The sequence below is a fragment of the Trichosurus vulpecula genome, chromosome 5, assembly GCF_011100635.1.
Source record: "Trichosurus vulpecula isolate mTriVul1 chromosome 5, mTriVul1.pri, whole genome shotgun sequence".
In the NCBI taxonomy this organism is placed as follows: Eukaryota; Metazoa; Chordata; class Mammalia; order Diprotodontia; family Phalangeridae; genus Trichosurus; species Trichosurus vulpecula.
In genome coordinates this window covers 298,817,191-298,839,980 of record NC_050577.1, presented here as the reverse complement: position 1 = coordinate 298,839,980, position 22,790 = coordinate 298,817,191, and the positions used below count along the sequence as shown (strand labels likewise).

General features: G+C 47.0%; 1 protein-coding gene across 1 annotated transcript in view; it reads right to left on the bottom strand.

The window, feature by feature from the left end:
- The window catches only part of TNRC6B (trinucleotide repeat containing adaptor 6B), a 229,753-nt gene that overhangs the window by 25,294 nt on the left and 181,669 nt on the right, over positions 1–22,790 (bottom strand). The window contains exons 11-19 of the mRNA XM_036759875.1: positions 19,092–19,166; positions 16,987–17,032; positions 15,808–15,956; positions 14,603–14,773; positions 11,015–11,140; positions 6,574–6,705; positions 5,831–5,929; positions 5,545–5,728; positions 4,356–4,493 (exon numbers count right to left, since the gene is read on the bottom strand). Coding sequence (XP_036615770.1) covers positions 4,356–4,493; positions 5,545–5,728; positions 5,831–5,929; positions 6,574–6,705; positions 11,015–11,140; positions 14,603–14,773; positions 15,808–15,956; positions 16,987–17,032; positions 19,092–19,166 — 1,120 coding nt within the window. The remainder of the gene's footprint in view (positions 1–4,355; positions 4,494–5,544; positions 5,729–5,830; positions 5,930–6,573; positions 6,706–11,014; positions 11,141–14,602; positions 14,774–15,807; positions 15,957–16,986; positions 17,033–19,091; positions 19,167–22,790) is intronic.

Genomic DNA, 22,790 nt, shown 5'->3' with positions numbered 1-22,790 from the left:
CATGTATTAAATAGTGATATTATTTCACTACTGATGGTGCTTTTAAACATAACTTATTTTCACTGCTTATCTCTTTTCGCTATGTTTATTTTTACTACTGCTCTGCTAATAGCCATTCCTCCTGTTTTAAACTTGCTTGAGGCATAAGAAATTCTCCTGTGGGGCCTCATTTTAACTCTATGTGAATCCTAATTTTTCAAGTGTGTGGAGATTTTTTTGGATTCTATTTTCTAATCCACTCTCCATCTCATGGGTTAAGTTCATCCTATTTACATACAGGGTTATTGTTAATTGTTTTCCCTTTCTATCATAAACTCTTGCCCCTCTTTTTGCCACTTACATCACTGACTTTTTTCTAAAGAAGGCACTTTTCCTTGTCAGTTTTTGATATTAGAGACCTTGTAGATTTTTCTAATTTTTCAGTCGTCTGATTCTGTTCCAGTATTTCTTGCTGTTTTATACAATCATGGAGTTCTATTTATCCCGTTCCATTTATTCAGGGAGTCCACTTGTGGAGTGTGGATTTCCACTTTTTCTTGTAAGTGATTTATTCTCCTCAATTTTTTTCCTTAAGAGCTCAAATTTCATTTTTTTTTCCATCTCTGGCTTTATTTCTTTTAGTTACTCTCGGAACCCTCAGGGCTAGGCCATCCTTTTCTCTCAGGCTCTCCTTGGGGCTACTGTGCAGCTATTCTCTTCTTTGTTGGGCTTCTTCATTGTGCTCACAGTTTTCTTCTATTCCTTCCCATCTCCAGCTTCAGTTTCTGGATGGGACTATGACCAGAGTCCCACTGTCCTGAACTTCTGGATGGAGTGGGTTGGCCCTATTTGGTCCCTTTTCCTCTGTAGTCTAGATGTCAGTGCCACTGTGGTTCTGGGCTGGATGACAGGAACAAGACACTGCCCTCTGTGTCTATCCCTGGCTCTTGCCACCTCCTCTGAGTGAGTCTTAGCCTCAGCTCAGCAAGGGCTCTGGTCTCCCCTTATGATTATATTATCTCCAGCTAGGGGCTGTCTCTGTGGTGACCTCCTGCACTGCCTCTCCCCTGGCTCATCTCACTTAGAGCCCAGCCCCCATCCTCTCTGGTTCCCTCAACTGCTGTGACCCTCCTGAGTGCCCAGAGGCTTCTGGCCATCCTCTTGCAGCCTTGGAATGTGGTTTCTCTTTACTTTTCTTTTTTTTTTTTTTTTTTTTGCAGGGGGGAAGGCAGGGCAATTGGGGTTAAGTGACTTGCCCAAGGTCACACTACTAGTTAAGTGTGTCAAGTGTCTGAGGCTGGATTTGAACTCAGGTCCTTCTGACTCCAGGGCCAGTGTCCTACTCACTGCGCCACCTAGCTGCCCCTCTTTTCAGTTTTCTTGAGCACTAGTTTGGCTGGTGACTGGGGTGCTTGCTGGGATCACTTGCATCTAAACCCAGGCCCATGATTTTCACAATGGAATGCTTCAGGTGGTACTCTATTATTCTCAGTCAGAGCCCATCCCAGTCTCTAACAAGTTAATGTTAGGGGCCGCTTAAAAGGTAACAAATGGGGTGCATGGTGGTTATGTCTCGGCTGTAACCCATCACCAACAGAGAATCAGGCAACAGAAGTAGTGTTACATGATGTCAACAGAGAGATAAATGATGAGAAAGTAAAGTTGGCTGGTTACGTGTCCAGAACAAAGGTTAACTAATGGAAGGCCCAGTTAAGACAACCTCACGTGCTAGATGGATCACCTACGAAAGATTCAAGAGAGGACCTGGCCAAGGGTCACAAAGGATGAGAAGACATTGCTGGAGAGGTTACAGATGAGAGAAACGACAGCTCCTTTTAATTACAGAAAATGCTATAGTCTTGTAGGGCACTTCATTCACATCTTTGACAGAACTCTAGAGAAGAAAACACTAAAAAAATCCCAATTCTCTATTCCCTTCACACCCCACCCCCCAAGCATCTCAAAGTCTCACTTCATGGAAAAGTATCTATACGATTGCACCCTTAAACTGAGGATAAGGTAAATGAGAAATGGCAACGGTCTTACCTATTAGACTGTTTTTGGCCCTTTGGTCACCATTTATTGACAAATTAATATTCTTTAAATTTACTGACAAACAGTTATTAGTACGATGGCCTAAAATATGTGGGTGTCTCCCATCTGCTCCACAAAAGCAGGTAGTATGCAAAATATTTCCCCCAAAGAGGGCTAAAAACAGTAAGATCCACTTGTGGTGGGTGACATGGTGACACCAGCAGGAAAGCACAGGACAGGTGACATGGCCTACTTCTCTGTGCCAGCCCTATGTTCTTCTGATGACATTTGGGACACTTCTCCTTCCCTATTTGAAACTTTGCTTGTGTTTCAGCCTGTTCACCACATCACGCATCTTTCCTCTGTCCTTGGGGTGGTCTTCAACTTTCCGACTTAGGACACTCACAATCCTACACAACACTCCACTGAAATAACATTGAAGGGTATTAAAAAGATGGGCCATCATTAAGTGGGGAAAGGCTGACCAAGTTATGGTCTATAAAGGTGATGGGAGGCCTGGGGTGCTGCAAGAAATGAAGGAAAGTGTTTCAGAGAAACCTGGGAAGACCCTTTTAACTGATTCAGGAGCAGAAGATATATATATACAGATATACAGTGAGAGCAACACTGTAAAGAGACAAGCTTAGGAAACTCCCAATCAACACAATGCCAGAGGACAGATTGATTAAACATGCTGCTCAGCCCTCAAAGGTGGAGGGCTCAGGGTGCAGAAGGAGAACTATTTTTCTTTGGACATGGCCAATGCAGAGGTGTGTTTTACTCGATGGTCTATGATTGTAAAAGGGGTTTTGTTTTTCTTGCAAGGGCTTTGTTTTAGCATGGTGTAACTTACCAGACCCAATCTAGCTTGCTCTTCTCCTCCTGTGGCTTCAGTTCTAGGTCTACTCACTGCCCATATCCACTGTCCAAACAAATACTCTGATGGAATGAGCTATTTGGCTGCTTATCATTAATCTAGTTAGGCCAAAAGTTTTTGAGTGATTCTGGCTGTCGCTTAAGAAGTGCTGCAATATCCCAGGACCTGATGCAATTCACACAATGTCAGGCCCAAGCAGGAGCCCCTCGAGGGCCTCTTCCCATCCATAGGGAATCCCCCTCTTCCACTGGGTCTCCTGACTGGACCCTCCATCTCCATGACAGTAGTGTGTGCCTTTGGAGAACACATCTCCTTGTCTTGTGCTTTCTTGGCATTAATAATCATCAATGTCATTTTAAAAAGCCCTGCCTTGACAGTCACTTTGCTGGCCATTCCTCCTTCTCTGGGGTCTAAGAGCAAGGAAGAGGAGTGAAATATAACACGTCAATGGCTCTTTTATGTGTCATAATAGTCAACAAGAAGGGCAGCCTCATGAGGAGATGCCAAAGGCATTAATGGAGTTGGCAAGAGGCTGGCCTGCAGAGTGATGTCATATTCGGATGCATTTCTTAACCTCTCACTCCATCCTGCAGTGCTATTGGGCCCTGGGTACCACAATGGCTAAGAAAAAATGATGCAGAGATAGTCTGGAAATAAATGATGACCTTTAGAGCCTCATGTAATCACAGTGCAGAATCTGGGTCCAATAGTCAGAGTTCTACAGAAGCGGTGCCAAGGTTTGAAATGAGGCCCGCCAAAGAACATCGACAGAAAGCAGTCAGAGACCCATTCGGACTTTGTTTTCATGAAGAGATGAGTCCGTATGAATCACTGTCCAATGAAACCAAACTGAAGGAAGAGCCGAGTGATCGTTTGGAGACCTTTCACCCGCTTTACAGAAGATTTTAAGAGGTGCATACGGGGAATTGTGGTGAGGTGAGGGTGCAAGGCTTGGATCATGCTGAGGCTCTGATCCACACAGCCTATGACTATAAAGGATCTTGGAGCTTTTAAGAAAGGACCATAGAAATGATCACAGTTCACATTTATAGAGGGCTTCATAATTTATAAGGCAGACACGTCAGTATTCACAAGGAGTTTTATCATTAGGGTTAAAATGGAGCTAGTAAAAAAAAATGATAAATACCATTGAGATGCCAATCTCGCTCCTCATAAAAGCCATTCAGAACCCTTCTTCGCCTCAAGAGAAGCCCCGCCCCTAAAGCCAGGGCAGGCAGAGCAGAACTCGCCGGTCAATCTTCAAGTTTTACTGACTGGTTATCCACGCCCCCAACGAGGGCCTTCCAGGTATAACAGTCCATTAGAGACATGACTCAGTACACTCCTCTCTAACACTGGTCATCGTAAGTCTTTGGGAAATTCAAAAAAAAGAAAGGACCCCCAGCCTTCCCAGTTGTTAAGCCAACTTCTTTGACCAGACTAGCAGAGGGGTAGAGTCTCTTACCATTTTTGTGCATACTGGCATCTTGTGTAGCTACCGAGGGCAGGCCTTCCATCATAGAAGTCCACTGTTTAAAGCGAGATTCTGTCCCAGCTTCCTTCCCTCCAACCATGCCATAATCCATGCCACTTGAGCCAAAACCTAAAAATAAAAATCCCAAACCCCAAATTAACTTTTATAGCATTCTTATTATATTACAAATTTACTAAAAGATATACCAATAAAGCTATGGGTAACAAAGTTCCTGAGTTTTTTCTCTAAGTGGCTTAACTGGTCACATATTACTCATTCAATGGCTCTTATTGCTGTAGGGAAACTGATGCAAAATTTAGCTTTTCACTCTCATGAGCTGGCAGGAAAAACCACATAAAGAAACCCTGTCCGTCTTAGTCAAGTTTCAGCACATGACTGAGAAATCTTCACGTGGAGAGGCTGCTCTGAAAACTGGTAGTGCTGAGGCCACCCATCAGGGCTGGGGTTTTCAGCAGATGGTGGAGGCTGGTGGGCACATATAAGTAACAGATAAAACCCTAGCACTGTACAAGTAGAGAGAGCATTCTATGGTCAAAAGAAAACCGAACCTGTCTTCCTTCTCTGAGAACTAGTGACCTTGGGGGAACCATAGACCACCTCCGCTAAGTCACTCTTTAAAATGAAGCCTCAAACAAAAGTGGGAAGAAAACCTGAGTAAAATTTCTCTCTTTTGATATTTTGTGTGTGTAGTGTGTCTGTGTGTGTGTGTGTGTGCTCGCGAGCGCACAGCAGGAATAGGAAGCAGCTGGTGGAAGGACAGAAAAAGAGGCTGAGGCCATGGAGGGACCATCCTAGAGGTTCAGGCATGTGGGCTAGCTTCCCTCGGTGAGTTTTTCCTGCAGGCTTTCCCTTGCACCTGCCTGTCAGTCACTGCTGACCTCAAAGTCTTTCTGGATTCCACTGGGAAGGCCATCTTCTCCCATAAAGCCCTTCTCTTACTCTGGCCTGCATTAATAATCTTTGGTCGGCCTTCCTTTAAAACTCTGTACAAGAGGGGTGGGTGGTCCAGATGGCCTCTAAAGCCCCTTTTAGCTCTTTGCACAAGCCTATGCTCCCCTTCTAGGACTCCCGGGCTGCATCCTTGCCCTCCCATGGCTCGGCCACGAAAACATGTGGCCCAGCCTAGCTCTTCTCCCACGGCTGTGGTCGCCCTCCTCACCAGAACCATAGCCAGGAATTTGCCCTTTGCTCTGAAGGTCAGGGAGCCCCACATTCAGGGCGCTGGGGACCAGGTTGTCCAGATGTGGCTTGGGTCCGACGGGGTGTGATGGTGAATGCTTCATGCTCGGTGGTCGCTGCTGCTGCTGCTGCTGCTGCTGCAAGGCGCTCATCATCCGAGCAATCTGTGGAGGAGGCACAAGATGCTGAACCCTCGGTCCACCCCACTCCAAGGAGCCAGATAGTCCTCCCAGGGGGCCCATCCCCCGCCTGCCTGCCCCGCTCACCTGCTGTTCGTGCTGCTGCCGCACAGCCTGGGAGATCTTTCTCTGGTTTTGGAGCAGCTGCTGCTGCTGCTGCTGCTGTTGTAGGAGAAGCTGACAGGCCTGCAAAGATGGAAGGGGGAGAAAGGAGGAGGAGGATGAGGGGAGAGAAGAGAGAGAGGAAGAGAGAGAGCGGGGGTGGGGGCAAACACATGAAATGGAAACCTTATGGATACCATCGACCCTGACAAAAAAACACCAGCAAAGAGATCTGTAAAGCCTAAGCATTCCATTTAATGGAGATGCCAGTGTGGATGGAGTAACTGAATTCTATTCCCTCTCCTCACTTAACAGGTGAGAAGTAAATGAGCCAGGATCCGAACCCTGCTAAACTGACCCCCAATAACCCACACACATCATCCACATGAATATTATCACTATAGAAATGTAAGATAAAGCACCCTGTCTTTACTCCAAAGAGCAATTATTTTCCTGATAGACTGAATTACCTCTTTTAAATAGCATATCCCACTCCCCCCCAACAGAGGAAAGGAAATAAGAGCGATTTAAAACGTAGGGTCATCTCTCTCTCTCTCTCTCTCTCACACACACACACAGAAACGAAGCCTATTTGAAATACAGGGTCATATCACACAAGTCCCTGTACTGCAAACAGGCCAATCAAATTAGAGGGACCAAATGAAGTTCCATTTGACATGCACATCTCAGAAGCAATGCAGCCACAGGGGAGAAGATGTACTCCTTACCAACTGAAACTGGGGAATCTGTGGAAGCTGGCTCAGCATGGCGATCTGTTGGGGAGACAGCTGAGGTCCCAGGTTGAAAAGACCTGGGTTCAGGCCACTGTTAGGAAACTGTTTGAGCACGGAGGCAGAAACCTAGCAGGAGGCAAGGAAGGAGGCAGGGTTGGTGAGTGGGATAAAATGTCCAAGAAAGAATTCTTGGCAGCTCTAGAAGCCAAGGATGAGGAGTGCTTGACAGGCAACGTGCTCTTTGTCTCTCACAATTGTCCTTTAATTCATTCTTTGCTTCCCACCTGAGGAATAAGGCTCTCCCCAAATGGTCCCTCAGCTAGCTTGTAGAAAGCATCAGAAACACTAAGACTGCTCACAGGAGCTCACCGGGCCCCATGTGGGACAGCACCGCCACCTCCAAGTGATTCCCATAGATTTTGGAAAGAGAAGCTATTTTCCCCATAGACTGTGGTTGAATATGACAAACTGAACCCTAAGGCAGCCCAAGAGTAGATGTCAGTCTTACCTGCTGTCACAGAAGCCAGGATCACCCCGGATGCCCCCACATTCCCAACAGAATCTGGTCCAGGGGAGACCTGAAGAACTGTACCGCTCCTTCCCCCTCCTCCTCCCCATGGCATCCCTGGACAAGTGCTTTTCTAGCTTCTGGGGGACTTCCAGCAATACCTCGAGGGATGGGGAGCTCTCTTGGCCCTGAGATGGGGATAGGAGTCCATTCTCCTTTGGCTGGCTCTCCTAGTTACCTCCACGTTAAACTATCCATCCCCATTTAGATTACTCTTCACATTGAGCTGAAATCTAAAACCAAATCCAAGTGAGAAGAAACAGAGCAGCAGTCCAGGCTTTGACAGAGTGAGCTGACCAAGAAGCCTGCATCTCGTCCCCTGTGTTCCTGCCCTTTCAAAGAGAAAAGTCCTGAATCTTCCCAACACCTTCTCTTCTTACGTCTTGGCCTACTGTCCCCATCGTGGAGACCCTCACGCTTGGAGCTGACACAATCCCCCTGACGAGTGTTCTTTGTTATGCTCCCTTTAGCCTTCCTGTGCTGAGCTATGGAATGGATCTGTAAATACTGCTCCGCTATTAAAAACCTTTCGATGGCTATTTCTCCTTCTAGGCCCTGTTCCACCCTCATGGCCTCATTCAGTCACATGCACACACATCATGCTTTGGAAATTCACAGAGAACAGACGGAAGGCAGTCTTTGAAGGCAAGGGACCATGGCGGGGGACTGAGAAAGGCCTCCTGAACAAGATGTCATTGGAGAAGAATCTTGAGCCCACCAGGTACCTGAAGATGTGGAGATGAAGGGGGAGAGCATTCCAAGCCTGTTTTGGGGGCAGTGGGGCAGGACAAAGAGGGTAGTGTGTGAGAGAAAACAGTGGGACAGTAGGGTTTGCTGCTGAATGAATGGAAGGGAACGATGTGTAAGAAGACTGGAAAGGGAGGAAGGAAGTGGGAGGCGAAGCGCTTTGAATGCCAAGCCAAGGAGTTGGGGTAACCTACCAGAGTTGTATGTGTGTGTGGTTCACATGGAGGGACTCTGTGAAGGATGGATTGGGGCAGGGAGAGACTACAGGCAGGCAGGCTACTGTAATATTCCAGGGTCAGAGCAATCAGGGCCTGGCCCTGCAAAGTGACTGTGTGAGTGAAAAGAAGATGATGTGGGTATAAAACTGAAAAGAGCCAGGTGGACAATTTCTATAGAATGTGGGCTCTGAATGGTGGAACATCTCATTTTAAGGAATTAAAACAGTGGCTCATCCTAGTTGTGGAGGCCATGGTGAGCAGACGGCATCACATTCTACCAAAGAATCCTGCAGAAGAGACCTCGAGGATGTGGGATGAAAAGCAGAGGCAGGCAATGCTTACGGAGAGCTAGCCTGTCCGTACTGTCACGACCCTCCTCTGCTGAGGTCTAGTGAACAGCCCCCGGCACCCTCTGGTGGATGGACAGACTCCCTGAAGAGGTCATGAGCGGACACAGACAAGAGCAGCAGACAAGAAGGTGAAGATGGATTATGGTCGGCACTGGAGGGAGTCCTCATGATTACAAAATACTAGGGAAATGGGAACCACAGAAGGTTCCTGAATGAGAGCATCCTTCTAAATTAGGGAAGGGCACGAGGGTGTTTCTGTAGCCACTTTCTGTGGTAGCAAAGCACTGGAAATAAAGGAGGCAGTTATCATTAGAGAAGGGCTACATACACTGTTTGTGCATAGAACAGAATGCTACTGTGCCCTACGAAATGGCAAACACAGAGAATTACAAAGATTGTGGGAATGGATACCAGAGAGAATGCACAGCACTAGGGTCACATCCAGGGCCAGTGGCTCTGAGTCCCCTCCTCAGAGCTTCCTAGATGGATCAGAAAGGTCAAAGGGAACACAGGCTGCCAGAGCAGGCAAGGGGCCTATGGGGCTCAGGTGTCTGGGGGAGGCAGCAGGAATGATTTAGTGTGAAATGAGAGAGGAAACAGTGGCAGCTAAGGGGGGCCATAGCGCACAGAGCGTTGGATCTAGAGTCAGGAGGACTCATCTTGGTGAGTTCAAATCTGACCTCAGATGTTCGCTAGCTGGGTGACCCTGGGCAAGTCATTTCAGCCTGTTTGGCTCAGTTTCCTCATCTGTAAAATGAGCTGGAGAAGGAAATAACTACTCCAGCAGCTTTGCCAAGAAAACCCCAAACAGGTTCACAAGGAGTTGGACACAACTGAAATGACTCAACAACAAACAAAAGAGGAGATAAAAAAATAGCAACATAACACAACAAAAGTTTAGAGCAGGACACAAAGAAATTGCATTTTTCTTACTGACAAGTTTAATTCACACGTTTAAAAAAAAAGAACCTAACAATTCATATTATTAAAAAAGGTGATGCAGCAACAGTGTTAGAAAGTGATTGAGCGGCAAAAGGCTGGAAGCAAGAGACTCTAAGATGTCCATATAATTTAGAAAAATCTAAGGTCTGTTTGATGGGATGAGAATGAAGAAAGCAGAACCACGAGAATAACACGCACGATGCATACGATCATACGACTTATGATAACAATTAAAAACACAAACAGTAAAAAACATTAAAGACAATGAAAAATCAAGCCAATGAATTGTAACGAATCCTGGAGAATTGCTAAGCAAACAAACCCGGCACCTCTCAATGGAGCAGAAAAGCCTCGGACTACAAGGTGGAGAGGCCACGTGATCGATCGACTGAGGTGCATACACACCAAGCTGTGTCAGCTGGGCTTTGCTGAAACTTCTTTTGGAGGACAAAAATTCGATGGTGGCAGTGATGGGAAATAATTGTGGCATAAAAAAAAAGAAAGCAATGAAACTTAAAAAATAAGAGACCAGTTGTTAAAAACACAATGACGATGACGGCAATGACAGTGCAGTGCAGACAAGAGATGAGCACCGCCGTCACCTTGGGATTCCAGGGGCAGGGAACCTGCAGCCTCGAGGCTACACGGGGCCCTCTACAGTGTAGCCCTTTGACTGAAATCCAAACTTCACAGAACAAATCCCCTTCGTAAAAGGATCTGTTTAATCATTTACATTTTAATTTATTAATATTGGTTTATTTATGGTTATGTCATATATAAAACAAATATTTATTTATAAAAATATGAATTAATGTAAAAACTTATTTATAATTTAATAAAAGGGTGAGGACTGGAGTTCCCCAGGTGGGGTGGCTCATGGGGAGCAGCCAAGATCCACTTCCTCAGGAGTGATAGTGGAGAAACCCTTTGCCAAAGGTGAGCACTTGGTGACCTGAAGTGAAGGAACTCAAGGCCTTCTCCATCCCCACTCTAGACCTGTTCATCTGTCTTTGTCCCATGAGCCTCCTCTTCCCATCTTTGCCCCAGAGCACCCAGGGGGTAGTGGAGGGAGGGTCTGATCATGAGTCAGCCGTGGCACTGGGTCAACTCATGCAGTCTGTCCAAGGTCACATAGGAAGAATTCAAATCCAGTGCCTTTTGGGCAGCAGCCTCATCTTTCCAGGGACAGAATCACCAGTTCTAAGAGAAAAACAGCTCCAGACGGACAGTACTGCAGAATTCTTCTGGTCTAACTAAAGCCTTCTACCATTATGGGCGATTCTACAGCATTTTTCCTAACAATGGTGTCATGCTCTTCTCAAGAAGGGATGCAGGACAATCAGCCACCCCCTTGGTTCCTTTTAAACTAAAATTTTTAACAAGTATGATCACAGGATTTTCTATTTTTTTCATGCAAAAGGGCTCTCTTATTTCTATATGGTAAAACACAATAAAGAGATTTGTAATTTGATAACACCTAGTGACACCTAGTGACATCCACAATGAATACTGGTAGGTATGGTGACTTTAACTTCTACAAAATCCATGGTAGGCAAGTTAACGGTCCATAACCCTCTGCTTCTGGCATTCGGAATCATAAAACCGCTTACCTGGGGAGAAATAAACTGGGGAGGCACTTGCGCCCGTAGATTAGGGGAAGAGTTTAGCGGCTGCACCGGTGTGTGCATGCCCCTCGATTGTGCTGTGCTATTTCCAAACAAACCATGATTGCCACCCTGTAAAAAAAAGAAAAGGAGAACCAAAGAACTTTGTTTATTTTCATTAGGAAAACCACTAAGAAGCAGACACCGGCCTAACTCCCACGACTGACCTGCAGAAGGTACGAGGCACATCCTATGGGTTGTAAAAGAATTCCCAAACTAGCAAGTTTCTAACACCAGGTCCACCTCCAAGCAGTGCATCTAAGAACTAACAAATGCCCAGTGCCTTAATTAAAATCTTCTCCTGTAGCTTGCTCATTTTGACATTTTGGGGGTTCAATGTAGCTAACAGCCTCCTCAGCATCATTCCTAAACAATGTCATTTTCTTAGCCACTCTAATTATAAGCATCAGTTTTACCAATGCCCAAATCATTCCCAAATGGAAATAATATGGGAAAAATGTCAGAACTTAACATGGTGTGGGTTGTCTGTCAGAGCTAGAAAGAGCCAAAGTATTTAAGAGGACCTAGTGTGCCTAGGTTGGAGGGAGTGGGAGGCTTTGATCATGCTTCTGTATACTCTGTGTCTTGGGGGAGGGAGAAAAGTTTCTTCTGGGTCTGAACCCGCACCCCTTTTGGTCCTAAGACACTGAGGTCTCCAATAAGACCACCAACAAATATTAAACGCCTCCTTTGGGCAAGGCACTGTGTTAGGTACAGGGGATAGAAAGTCAGATACACCCCAGAATGTCTATTCTCGTGCTTAAGAACACCATCCAACAGGCTGGCCAAGACAAGTGCCCACCTTACTAGGATGCAAGGAAGGATTTTGTAAGTGCCTGAGAAACTGGGGGGAGGAGAACCCTTTCAGGGAAGAGTTGATGGAAAGGAGGCGCTTCAACAAGTCCAGATGGGGGGCAGGCATGAGTAAGTGCACCGAGTCAGGTGGGGACAGGGCAAGATAGGAGACTAGGGAGAGGATATCAGTGTGTCTGGAATACAACGTGAGTTCACGTAGGAGGAGGCCAGAGAGGGATGGGGGAGCCTTTTGAGCCAACAAGGGTCTGAATTCGCAGTGCGGAGATCTTAATGGGGGAGAATTAACTGGCTGATTGGATTGGGACAGGGGAGGAAGGAGACAAAGAAATTCGAAGAGCCAAAGATCACCCAGAGGCTCTAAGCCTTGGTGCTTGGGAAAAGAGCAGGATTATCAGAAAGAACAGAAGAAAATGAGAAGCTCAGTCTGGGGGATGGTGCAATTCACCAAGGAGGAACCTGAAAACCTAGGCCTGGAACTAACAGGAGAAATCTGGGGGCAGAGAACCTCCTTGGGGAATCCTCTGGGCTGAGGGGTAACTCAAGTAATTGGAGTAGAAGAGAGAGTACCAAGGGAGAAAGGAGGCCTGCCCGCCTGCACAGGGAGTGGAGGAGGGAACAGGGATGAACATGCACAAGGAGGCACTCTGGAGAACCACAGGCCTGAGAAAGGGTGGACACGTTGGCAAACCAGAAAGGCACCATCAAGAAAACTACAAGGGCCAGGCAGGATGCTGGGGCGCAAGTGTTCAGACACAGCTGAGGCTGGGCCTTGAGAGAGGAGACCATGTTTCAGGAGTCAACTTTAGAAAAAAGCATCTTAGCTGCAAACTGCCTACTGACCAATGTTCTACAACATGAAAATCTAGTATGGTAAATAGCCCTTCTCCTCTTGGGGCTTGGAGGCATCTCTTTGGGAACGCTTAAGAACTTCTCTGTGCCTGGCATGGCTTCCAGGGTGAGGGCAAACGTTTTCATATCATGAAACCAACTGACAGCAACTGCAACTACACTAGAGTGTACTTACAAAGTCAGGATGGGATGGAAACAGCTGATGTGGAAGGTGCTGAAAAGAGGCCTAGCAGACCTGCCTCCCCTGACCCTGCAATCCTACGGCTGGTATAGACCCCACCAAGGCCTGGTCTGGAACCAAAGTGGGTGCCTACAGGTTGGGGAAGGGCTGAACAAAATGGCACATCAAGAGTGGAATTTCACTGTGTTGCTGTAAGAAAGGAGGACTGACATGGAGTGATGCTGAGGGAAGTCAGCAGAACCAGGAAAACAACACAGAAGACTTCCTTATAATAAGAATTATAAGAGGAGGAGAACAACGAATGACAACATGCACTGCTTTGGGGTGACCGTGATCAAGCTTGATCCTGATAAGAGGTAAAAAACCCACGGCTCTCCCTCCTGTCATTGTGAGGTGGGAGCCATGGGTATGAAACGGGGCACGTGCTCTCAGACTCCATTTGAGTGTTGGTTGTTCTGATCCAACTGTATTTTTCTTTCAACTCACTGCTTACAAGCAGAATCTTTTTTCTGGGCAAGGAAGGAATATATTTGGAAAGGATAATAATCAAAAGAAAAAAGGCACAAAGATGAAAACTTCTTAAACTGAAACAATAACCCAATCAGGACGGGAGAGAAATAGTATTTCAGTGTCTAGCACATGCCAGACTCTGCTCAGCTCTTTCTAGCCTGTTAGGACAACTGGACCTGTGGCATTTCATACAGTGAAAATGAACATGCTTCCCAAAGGAAAAGAAGGTGATGACTCTTCTTAGGGGTCATTCCACTGTAACGGCTGGTTGCCAATGGGCAACCTTACAAACTCCCGGAACCCTGGAGGGTCTCCTAAGGTACCTTCCTAACAAGAGCAACAAGGACCCTTAATGGGAGACATTTGGCCTGAGACAGTCTGAATTATCGAGGTCACAGAGTAGCCTTGTAGAAACCATGTGAAAAAATGTAAAAGTAAATATTAATCAAATAAGAGATGGGGGTCTTAAGACCTAAATGACCAGTGGAAGGCTGTAAAGTAAGGAACCATCTTTGTCATTACTATACTAAAAACCACAAGCGTAGCCCTGTCTTTCCTCCACCAACATCCCCTGTAGGGCCACCCACTGCAGCCCAACAGCTGCAATCCCAGAAACATCCCTGATGCTGGGAAATGGCAGCGGCAGCAGCAGCAGCACACTGGGCTCCCTTTCTCCCAGCCTCTTCCATCTCCTCTGTGCTGCTCTGCCCTGGGCGGGGGAGAAGGAGGGGTTCCTCTCGTTTACCAGTCTGCACCCTTTCTGCTCAGAAGGCCACAGAGGTGCCTGGCACTATTCAGCCACATCTGTGGGTAAATGACACATGCTGTGATCCTCAAGTGCTTTTCCTCCCAGATTTAGGCAGACCGTATTGAAAAGTGCCTCGGAAATATTCTGTATCTAATCTCCTGTTTAACACTGAAGCATTTTTCTGACATCTCCTCAGAATCATTTTCAGATGGTGGACTTGGTCATTTACTCTGGCCTAACCCTAACACTATTTTGCTGAACCCAAGAGCCCAAAGAGGAAAGCTGAAAGGCTGACGTGACTACAGCGTAACCTTTCTCTCATGTCATATGCTCAGTAAACCAGAGTCCCCCAGACTGATATCAAGTGTAGAGCAGGACCAAGGCCAGCTCCCAGCCCTGGTCCCAGTGATACATGGAGAGGCCTCCTTACTTGTCTAGCAGCGAAGTTTTGGGGGTTGAGCCCTGTGCCGATTGCCCCCAGGCTGACGTTGGGTGCTGTGGAGCCAGAGGGAGACAGCTTGTAGCTGGGAGAAGGGGAGAAGGGAGAGCAGGGAGCCTCATCCCCAAGGCACCCGTCTTGATTGGAGAAAGGCAAAGTCAGCTGGAGAGCAGGCGTTAGCCAATCCCAGGGTGGGTTGGTTAGTGAAGCGACAGAAGGCAAAGGGGAAAAGAGAGAAACAGCAGCAACAAGCCAAGTTAGTATCTATTAGAGACAAGGAGGCCCTATGTCTCATCTGAGCAGCTCAGCCACACTCTGCCTGACAGACTTGCTGTGGCTCTTTATCTTCCTGTTCTGCTTGGAGGTGGAAGATAAATCTGCCAGCAACATGCCTGTGTCTACATCTGATACTTATTAGTTCTCACTAGGTTTCCGTGAGCACAGAAGCCCAGGGACCCTGCAGTCACCATCTAGACATCTGGACCAGCACTGATGCTATGTGTCAGCTTACAGCCCGTTCCAGCACAATCACTGTCCTCGGAAGAACAAGGAGAGTCAGCAAATGCTTCTTCTTGGATACAATCAGTGCCTACTGCTGATTTCTGGCCTTAGTTTGACAATAATTTAGAGGTCTGTGGTAAAATTAACTAACAAACACCAAAAAGAAACATTCTGAGCCCAGCCAGCCTCCTCCCCTTCAGACAGAAACACTGAACTCAATCAATCAAAAAGGCCCTCTATTCAGATTGGTAAAAGGAATCCATCATATGAGAGCAGTACAGCTTAAAAAAAAACCACAGAAAATGAAGGTAACCAGCAAGTTTCTCTGAAGAGCAAAGGGAGAAAGTTGCCAGCCACCTGCAAAAGGGAGGGAAACGAAGACGGCCAATCTGTAGCACGGGCACCGTGCTGAACGGCCGGCAGAAACGACACTGAGATCCCCCTCGGCCCACAGCCACACCTACGTTTCCTCACGACGTCCCCCTTCTATGAAATGTGCCAGCCCACATCTGCCCTCCAAACTCTTTCAGGTGTGACTCTGTGGGGACAAAGGCCGTAAAACACAGGGTACAAGCTGTCAAGGTCTGTGCTTAGTTCTGGATTCAGGAATTCCATGTGCCTTCCTAGATCCAATCACCTGATGAAAGCCCACATGGTTCTCTTGTATAAGTGGTCATCATAAGAACTGCCCTCACCTTCTCAAAGTAAGGCCCGCTATCTGTGGTTCCCATGTCTTTGGAATTAGGTGGACGGAACCCAGATCTATCCTTCCTCATGATATCATTAAAGTCCCCGAGATTCATGGCTCGTTTGTCCACATCAAACTTCTTGTCAGGAAGGCTCCCTGAAAAGGCAATGAGGAGAAAGGGTGTGGTTAGTGGTCAAGAATCCATGGCCAAACTAGGCCAGTCTCTGTGTTCAATAAATCACAGAAACAGGTGACACATCTCAATTCCCCTAAATTATTTCAATGAGTATCAACTCGATCAAAAGATTAAAGATTTCAAGGTGATCTTTTAATAAAAAGTTAAACCAAACATCTTGAGTTTTAACATAAATGAACATTTGTAAAGGCTTTTTATATTTGGGCTTTTGTACAGTTCTGGATATCTTCCCCTTTCCCATCCAGCCCCCTTACAAAAGCCCTTCAATCCTGTCAAATGGGTCCATTCACTCTTCCCCAGAACAGGTCACAATGAAACCTATGTGGCTTTGGAAAGGCCCCCCACTGTGAGCCCTCACCCAACCTCGATTTTGCAGCTGTTAACCATGCTCCAAAACTCAGCCTGAAGGCCCTGCCCCTATCGTTCCACATGGGAGGGATTCCCTTGGAGAGGTCCATCGGATAGCCACTACTTGACTGACCCATATCCCCAGGCATCCTTATAGATGTGTGCGCTTTCTCTAACAAGGCTGCAAACAACTCACAGCTGAGAATCGCACCTTCTCTGCATCCTTCACACTGGGGGCTCTTAACTTCTTGTGTGTCCTAGACCCCTTCCAAGAATTATGCTTTTAAATGCATAAAATCAAATTTATAGGATTACAAAGGAAATCAATTACAGTAAAGCCCAGAGAACCCATATTTTTTCCCCATCCTTGCTCCCAGACTTCCTGAAGAAGCCAAGTGTTTGTTCCGCTAAGAGTAAAGGAGGGCTCCTGGGGTGGCTGGACCACTTGGGAGAGATGCTAGAGAGAGGATTCCTTCTTAATCCATGCTGCACTAGAGAGACTCTGAAGCCCTCCACTTCTCATGACCTACAGTTTATTAACTCCCCACACTTCCCTGCCAGGAGGTGCCTCAGATGATGCGACAAAAATCAAAGTTCATTTCATATCAATACGGTAATAGTAGCAGTAATGACAATACACACCTACAGACAAATCCATCTTACTGCCTGGGCTGTCTTCAGCTTGACTCTGAAAAAGGAAAGAGAAATGAGAGCAGATGAAGAGGCAGCCCTGAGCGCAGGTATGCAGAAGGCAATTCAAGGCTGCTCCCAGAATCCCATTGTAATGAAGGAGGAAGGATGCACCAAATGAAGTTGTTTTAACCCAACTTGAGCATGAACTAACATGACTCCTGTCAGTTTTGCTGGATGAATGGAGTTCAATTTTCACATACAAAGAGGATCACAAAGTCCAACAGGCTGAGAGGAAGAGTTAAATAAACAGTGTCAGGGAAAAGTAAACCATTATTCTCAAGCACCAGGAGCCCTGGGATCAAATTTTGGGATGAGCCGCCAGGCCATGACAGTTCTTTCTAGTGACTTGTCAAGTCATCAGATCCCAAAATGTTCAGCCAAGTGAAGCCATTCTTCTGGCCTTGAGGAATAAAATGCCCCCAAGAAGACAAAAATACGTTGAGAAAACCCCCTGGCCCGGAACCCAACCCCTTGGTCTCCGCCTATACCGAGGTCTTCTATAGCAGCCCAGGGCCTCCAGGTACCCAGGTCGCAGTGGACTCTCAGCTGCACCCCACCAATGGTGGCTTCTGCCCGGGACCCCTTCACTGCATCCTTACAGGTCACAGTCTCTCTATTTACCCCCTGGCCCAGCCCTTGCTTCAGCACTGCTTTCAGGCATAGCCCTCAAGGGCCAGTTCCTGGATTTCTCAGCATTGCAGGCAGTAGAGCTGGGGAAGCTGCCAGCTGGGGGTGTCCCCTATCCCCCACCTTCCTTCCTTTACCCACTGGCCTTATGTCTCAGTCCCCTGCCTGACCCCGCTTTGCTGCAGGTGAGCCAAGACCTGTCATTCCCTTCAGATTTCTACTCCACTCTCCTCTGCAGCCTGGTGGCCAAAATGGCTTCCTGCCCCCTGCTGCCCCCACCCAGCACATGCTGCTACCAGTAGTGGAGTCCCAGCTACCTGTAGTGAACTTCAGCTCCTTGCCTCCAGCCCCACCTCCTGCCCCTCCTCCACTTTCCCTGCTGCCTGTGGGCCCTGCCCTACTACAGCCCCCCAGTCTGGCAGTCTGGCAGTCCGGCCCCCATCTGCTCTGGCAGCCTGGGTGCTACCCTCACCTGCCCGGCCCTTCCCTCCCAGTCTGGGGAGAGCAGAGCTGCACCCAATGGAACTAAAGCCATTCCAGGATTATCGAAAACTGAGCAACCTTGGGGGACCCTGGGGCTCAAACTCCCCCAGATGGAAGGCCCTTCTCTGGTCTCAGCTCCTGACTCAAGGCCCCACCCACTGGATAGAGTGGTGTTGGTGTGTTCTGCCAATCCCTACTAGCAGTTTGGAAATTGGCCAACCCTCAATGATCCCCAAGTCTGTTTCACACCCTCCTGGTTTGACTCCACATGTACCTGCCCTCAGGCCTTTCCACCAGATGCCCTGCTGGATGCCAAAGCCCTGGGAGAGGGCAGGGCCACCCTCTCGTGAGGGTCCACCCCGTTGGGCAGACGAGTCAGGGCCCCATGGGGACAAGGATCCTGGGTTGCCCCCACCCCACTGAGGGAGCTGCTCCCCCAACCCCACCCCGGGGCCTGTACATATAAATATACAAGGGGGAAGGGAGTGGGTGGGAAGTGGTTGTGGGGCTGGGGCCTCCCTCCCTGCCCCTTCCCCTGGGCCCCTATCCTGGGGGCCATTTGTTTAAATAACAATAAAAGGATTTTTTTTTTAAAAAGAAAAACCCCAAGGATCCCCACCTCCCACCTTTCATTCATGACCTGGTTTACTTCTTAAAATAACAAGGGCACATCTAGCAATTATTATAATGGCTAGGACTATGTTCTATTTTGAAAACTAGGAAATAACAACTAATTGAAAAGCCAAAGACAAGAGGCACAATTCCACTCAAGAGGGCTGGGGAAAAAATGGTATGGCGAGAAAAGAGACACTGACTGCAGAACGCACCAAATACATCGTTTCCCACATTTCCAGCCTGAAGGACACTGGCCAAGCACTAACCCTGTGCCTCTAAATGTGGCAGAGCAGGGCATTCTCTGTGAACCTTAGGGGAATAAAACTTACCAGTAATCCCATATTTGAAAACTGCTTGGCAAGAGGATTCATCCAGGAATCAGTGTTTCCGCCTTTTAGTGAACACTACAGAAACACACATAAAATACACGTCAGAACGAAAAAAGAAATCTTTCTTTTCCTCATTAAAATTAAGAACTTCAATTGTGCTTGTCTGAATCTTTGGAGCTGGGCATCGATGGTGTGCTAGTCCCATTTGCTTATTCAGACTGCATGAAGCTGAATGACTTCCCAAACAGCCAGTTCCATAGTGTGTGGGATTTGAAATCTATTAAATTGTAGGAAGCAGATAGCGAGTTTTTGAAAAGAGCACTTTCTAGCTCAGCATTCTCCTGGGCCCTGAGCTATATTCTCTAGAATTCAAGCTTGCCTGAGTTGGGAGAAAGGAGAACAGGTGAGCTGACAGCACACAGGATTTGAAAAGGAAAGAAGTCCAGAGATCCTTCCTCTCCGGTGGGAGTATAAGGAGAAACTCATTGACACCAGCTACTTCCCCAGGAAGCCTGATGGTGCAGGGGAGAGAGTGCTGCACTTGTCAGGAAGATCTGAGTTCAAACTCTACCTCAAGGAGAGGCAGAGGCATGGGAAGCAGAGCAGTGAGCTCTTCTCCACAAACTCCTAACAGATCTAGAAAATGTGTTTCATCAGATTCTGATGGGGAAAGCCAGATGTCCCAAAGAGTGCTTGGTCTAGTGTGGCTAGGCTCAAGGAGTCAGGGAGGTCTGCAGATACTGGTGACAGGCTTAGGCCAAGAGTACCTGCCCTCAGAACAAGCCAGTTCCCAGCAAGAGGCTGTGTACCAGGGGGCAAGAGGAGGTCTTGACTCCAGGCTAGGCCACTGTAACAGGGGCAGGCCCCAACTGGCATATCTGCTGCCCGCTACCCAGTCCCAAGGCAGAGTGAGAAGGGCAGTGGCACTGCTGGGTAGGGAGGTCCTGGGTAGTTTATTGAGAAAAGAAGAAGTTCAGAAGCTGCTGGCGCCACCACCAGCAGCAGCAACAGCAACAACATGGCTTAGACCCCAAGCTTGGAGCAAGGTCTCATTTCTAGCCTCTACGCAGGCTGCAGGGGAATACCCAGAATGAGAATCCCAGACCAAAGGGGAGTATACAATTCTGTTGCTCTGAACCTCAGGGGTTTCCCCACTGGCTAACAGGGGCCAAGTCCAGGAGCATCTAGTCTGCAGAGCTAGCAGACTCTGCCCTGGTCAGACCACTCTGGGAGCACTTTCGAGAGCTTATAGGTCCCCAGGCTGAGCTGTCCCTGAGACCCTGAAACAACATGATATTCAATACCCCAAGAAAGCAGCAACAGGACCAGGCCAGACCTTCCCTCCAGAATTGTGTAGAACCCATCTAGTCTCTAGTCAGGAACGGGGCTTGGAGGACAGACAATAAATAAAAGGCTCCCACCCTAATGAGTTTTTCTAACAGTGCAGGGAATCTCAAGACACAAACCCAAAGAGAGAGAGAATGACTCCATAACATCTACAAGCATAGCTTCAGAGAAAAAGACAGCCTGGGCACAAACTCAACCAGAATGTTCTGGAAAAGGAGGAGGAGTAAAAAAAAAAGTTATAAATAAATGTTTTTATAACTGGAATGAGAGCACTTGAGGAAGAAACTGGAAAAGAAATGAGAGTTGTGGAAAAAAGAATTGGAAAGGGAATTAATAGACAGCCTGGCAAGAGAGGTAGAAGACTTTACCCAAGTCACAAACTCCCTAGAAATGAGAATGGTCCAAATAGAAGCCAGTGACTCCATGAGGCAACAAGAAATACTGAAACAAATTCAAAAACCTGAAAAAAATATAAGATAATGTATCTTGTAGCAAAGACAACCGACCCGGAAAACAGATAAAGGAGAAAAAAATCTAAAAACAACTGGACTATGTAAATACCAGGAGCAAAAAAGTCCATTTCAAGAAATCTCCAAAGAAAGCTGCCTGGATTTCTTCGAACCAAAGGACAAAGCAGGGAAAAAAAACCAAAAAACTGTCAGCCCCTCCTCAAAGAAAATGCAACACGAGGGGGGCGGAGCCAAGATGGTGGCTGGAAAGCAGGGACTAGCGTGAGCTCCTTGCCAAGTCCCTCCAAAAAGCTATAAAAAAATGGCTCTGAACCAATTCTAGAACTGCAGAACCCACAAAACAGCAGACTGAAGCAGGGCTCCAGCCCAGGACAGCCTGGATGGTTGCTGGGTGAGGTCTTTCCAGAACGGAGCTGGGAGCAGAGTAGAGCCCAGTGTGGGCGGTGTGGACCAACCAGACCAGGAGCCGGGTGGAGTGTGCCCTAGAGCCCTGAATCAGTGAGTTGCAGCAGTTACCAGACTTCTCAAACCACAAACACCAAAGACAACAGAGAAGGTTAGTGGGAAAAGCTGCTGGGGACAGGGGAATAGAGTTTGTGGTTCAGCCACCTCCCTGGGGGCAGAGGAGGTGGGGCAGCTACAGAACTACAGCTTCAGTTGCTTCCAGCCCCAGGCCCACCTGGTGGGAGGAATTAAGTGGCGGATCAGAGTGGGAGTGCAGAGCCTGGTGAAGATCTAAGTCTAGTCCGGGTTGGGGGTTCTTGGGGAAGGAGCAGTGCTGGTGTGGCAGAGCTGGCGCAACCCCCAAGCTTGGAACATAGTTCTCTTAACTCTACGAGCAGTCATACCCTGCTGAAAAACTCAAGGGTCAAGTTAGTTGGCTGGGAACATGGCAAGGCAGCAAAAACGCACCCAGATTCAGTCTCAGACTGTGGAATCTTTCTTTGGTGACAAAGAAGACCAAAACATACAGCCAGAAGAAGTCAACAAAGTCAAAGAGCCTACAACAAAAGCCTCCAAGAAAAACATGAACTGGTCTCAGGCCATGGAAGAGCTCAAAAAGGATTTGGAAAAGTAAGTTAGAGAAGTAGAGGAAAAATTGGGAAGAGAAATGAGAAGGATGCAAGAAAACCATGAAAAACAAGTCAATGACTTGCTAAAGGAGACCCCCCAAAATACTGAAAAATATACTGAAGAAAACAACACCTTAAAAAAATAGACCAACTCAAATGGCAAAAGAGCTCCAAAAAGCCAATGAGGAGAAGAATGCCTTGAAAAGGGAGAATTAGCCAAATGGAAAAGGAGGTCCAAAAGACCACTGAAGAAAATACTACCTTAAAAATTAGATTGGAGCAAGTGGAAGCTAGTGACTTGATGAGAAATCAAGATATTATAAAACAGAACCAAAGCAATGAAAAAGTGGAAGACAATGTGAAATATCTCATTGGAAAAACCACTGACCTAGAAAATAGATCCAGGAGAGATAATTTAAAAATTATTGGACTACCTGAAAGCCATGATCAAAAAAAGAGCCTAGATATCATCTTTCAAGAAATTATCAAGGAGAACTGCCCTGATATTCTAGAGCCACAGGGCAAAATAAAAATTGAAAGAATCCACAGATCACCTCCTCAAATAGATCCCCAAAAGAAATCTCCTAGGAATATTGTTGCCAAATTCCAGAGCTCCCAGATCAAGGAGAAAATACTGCAAGCAGACAGAAACAAACAATTTGAGTATTGCGGAAACACAATTAGAATAACCCAAGATCTAGGAGCTTCTACATTAAGAGATCGAAGGGCTTGGAATACGATATTCCAAAGGTCAATGGAGCTAGGATTAAAACCAAAAATCACCTACCCAGCAAAACTGAGTATCATGC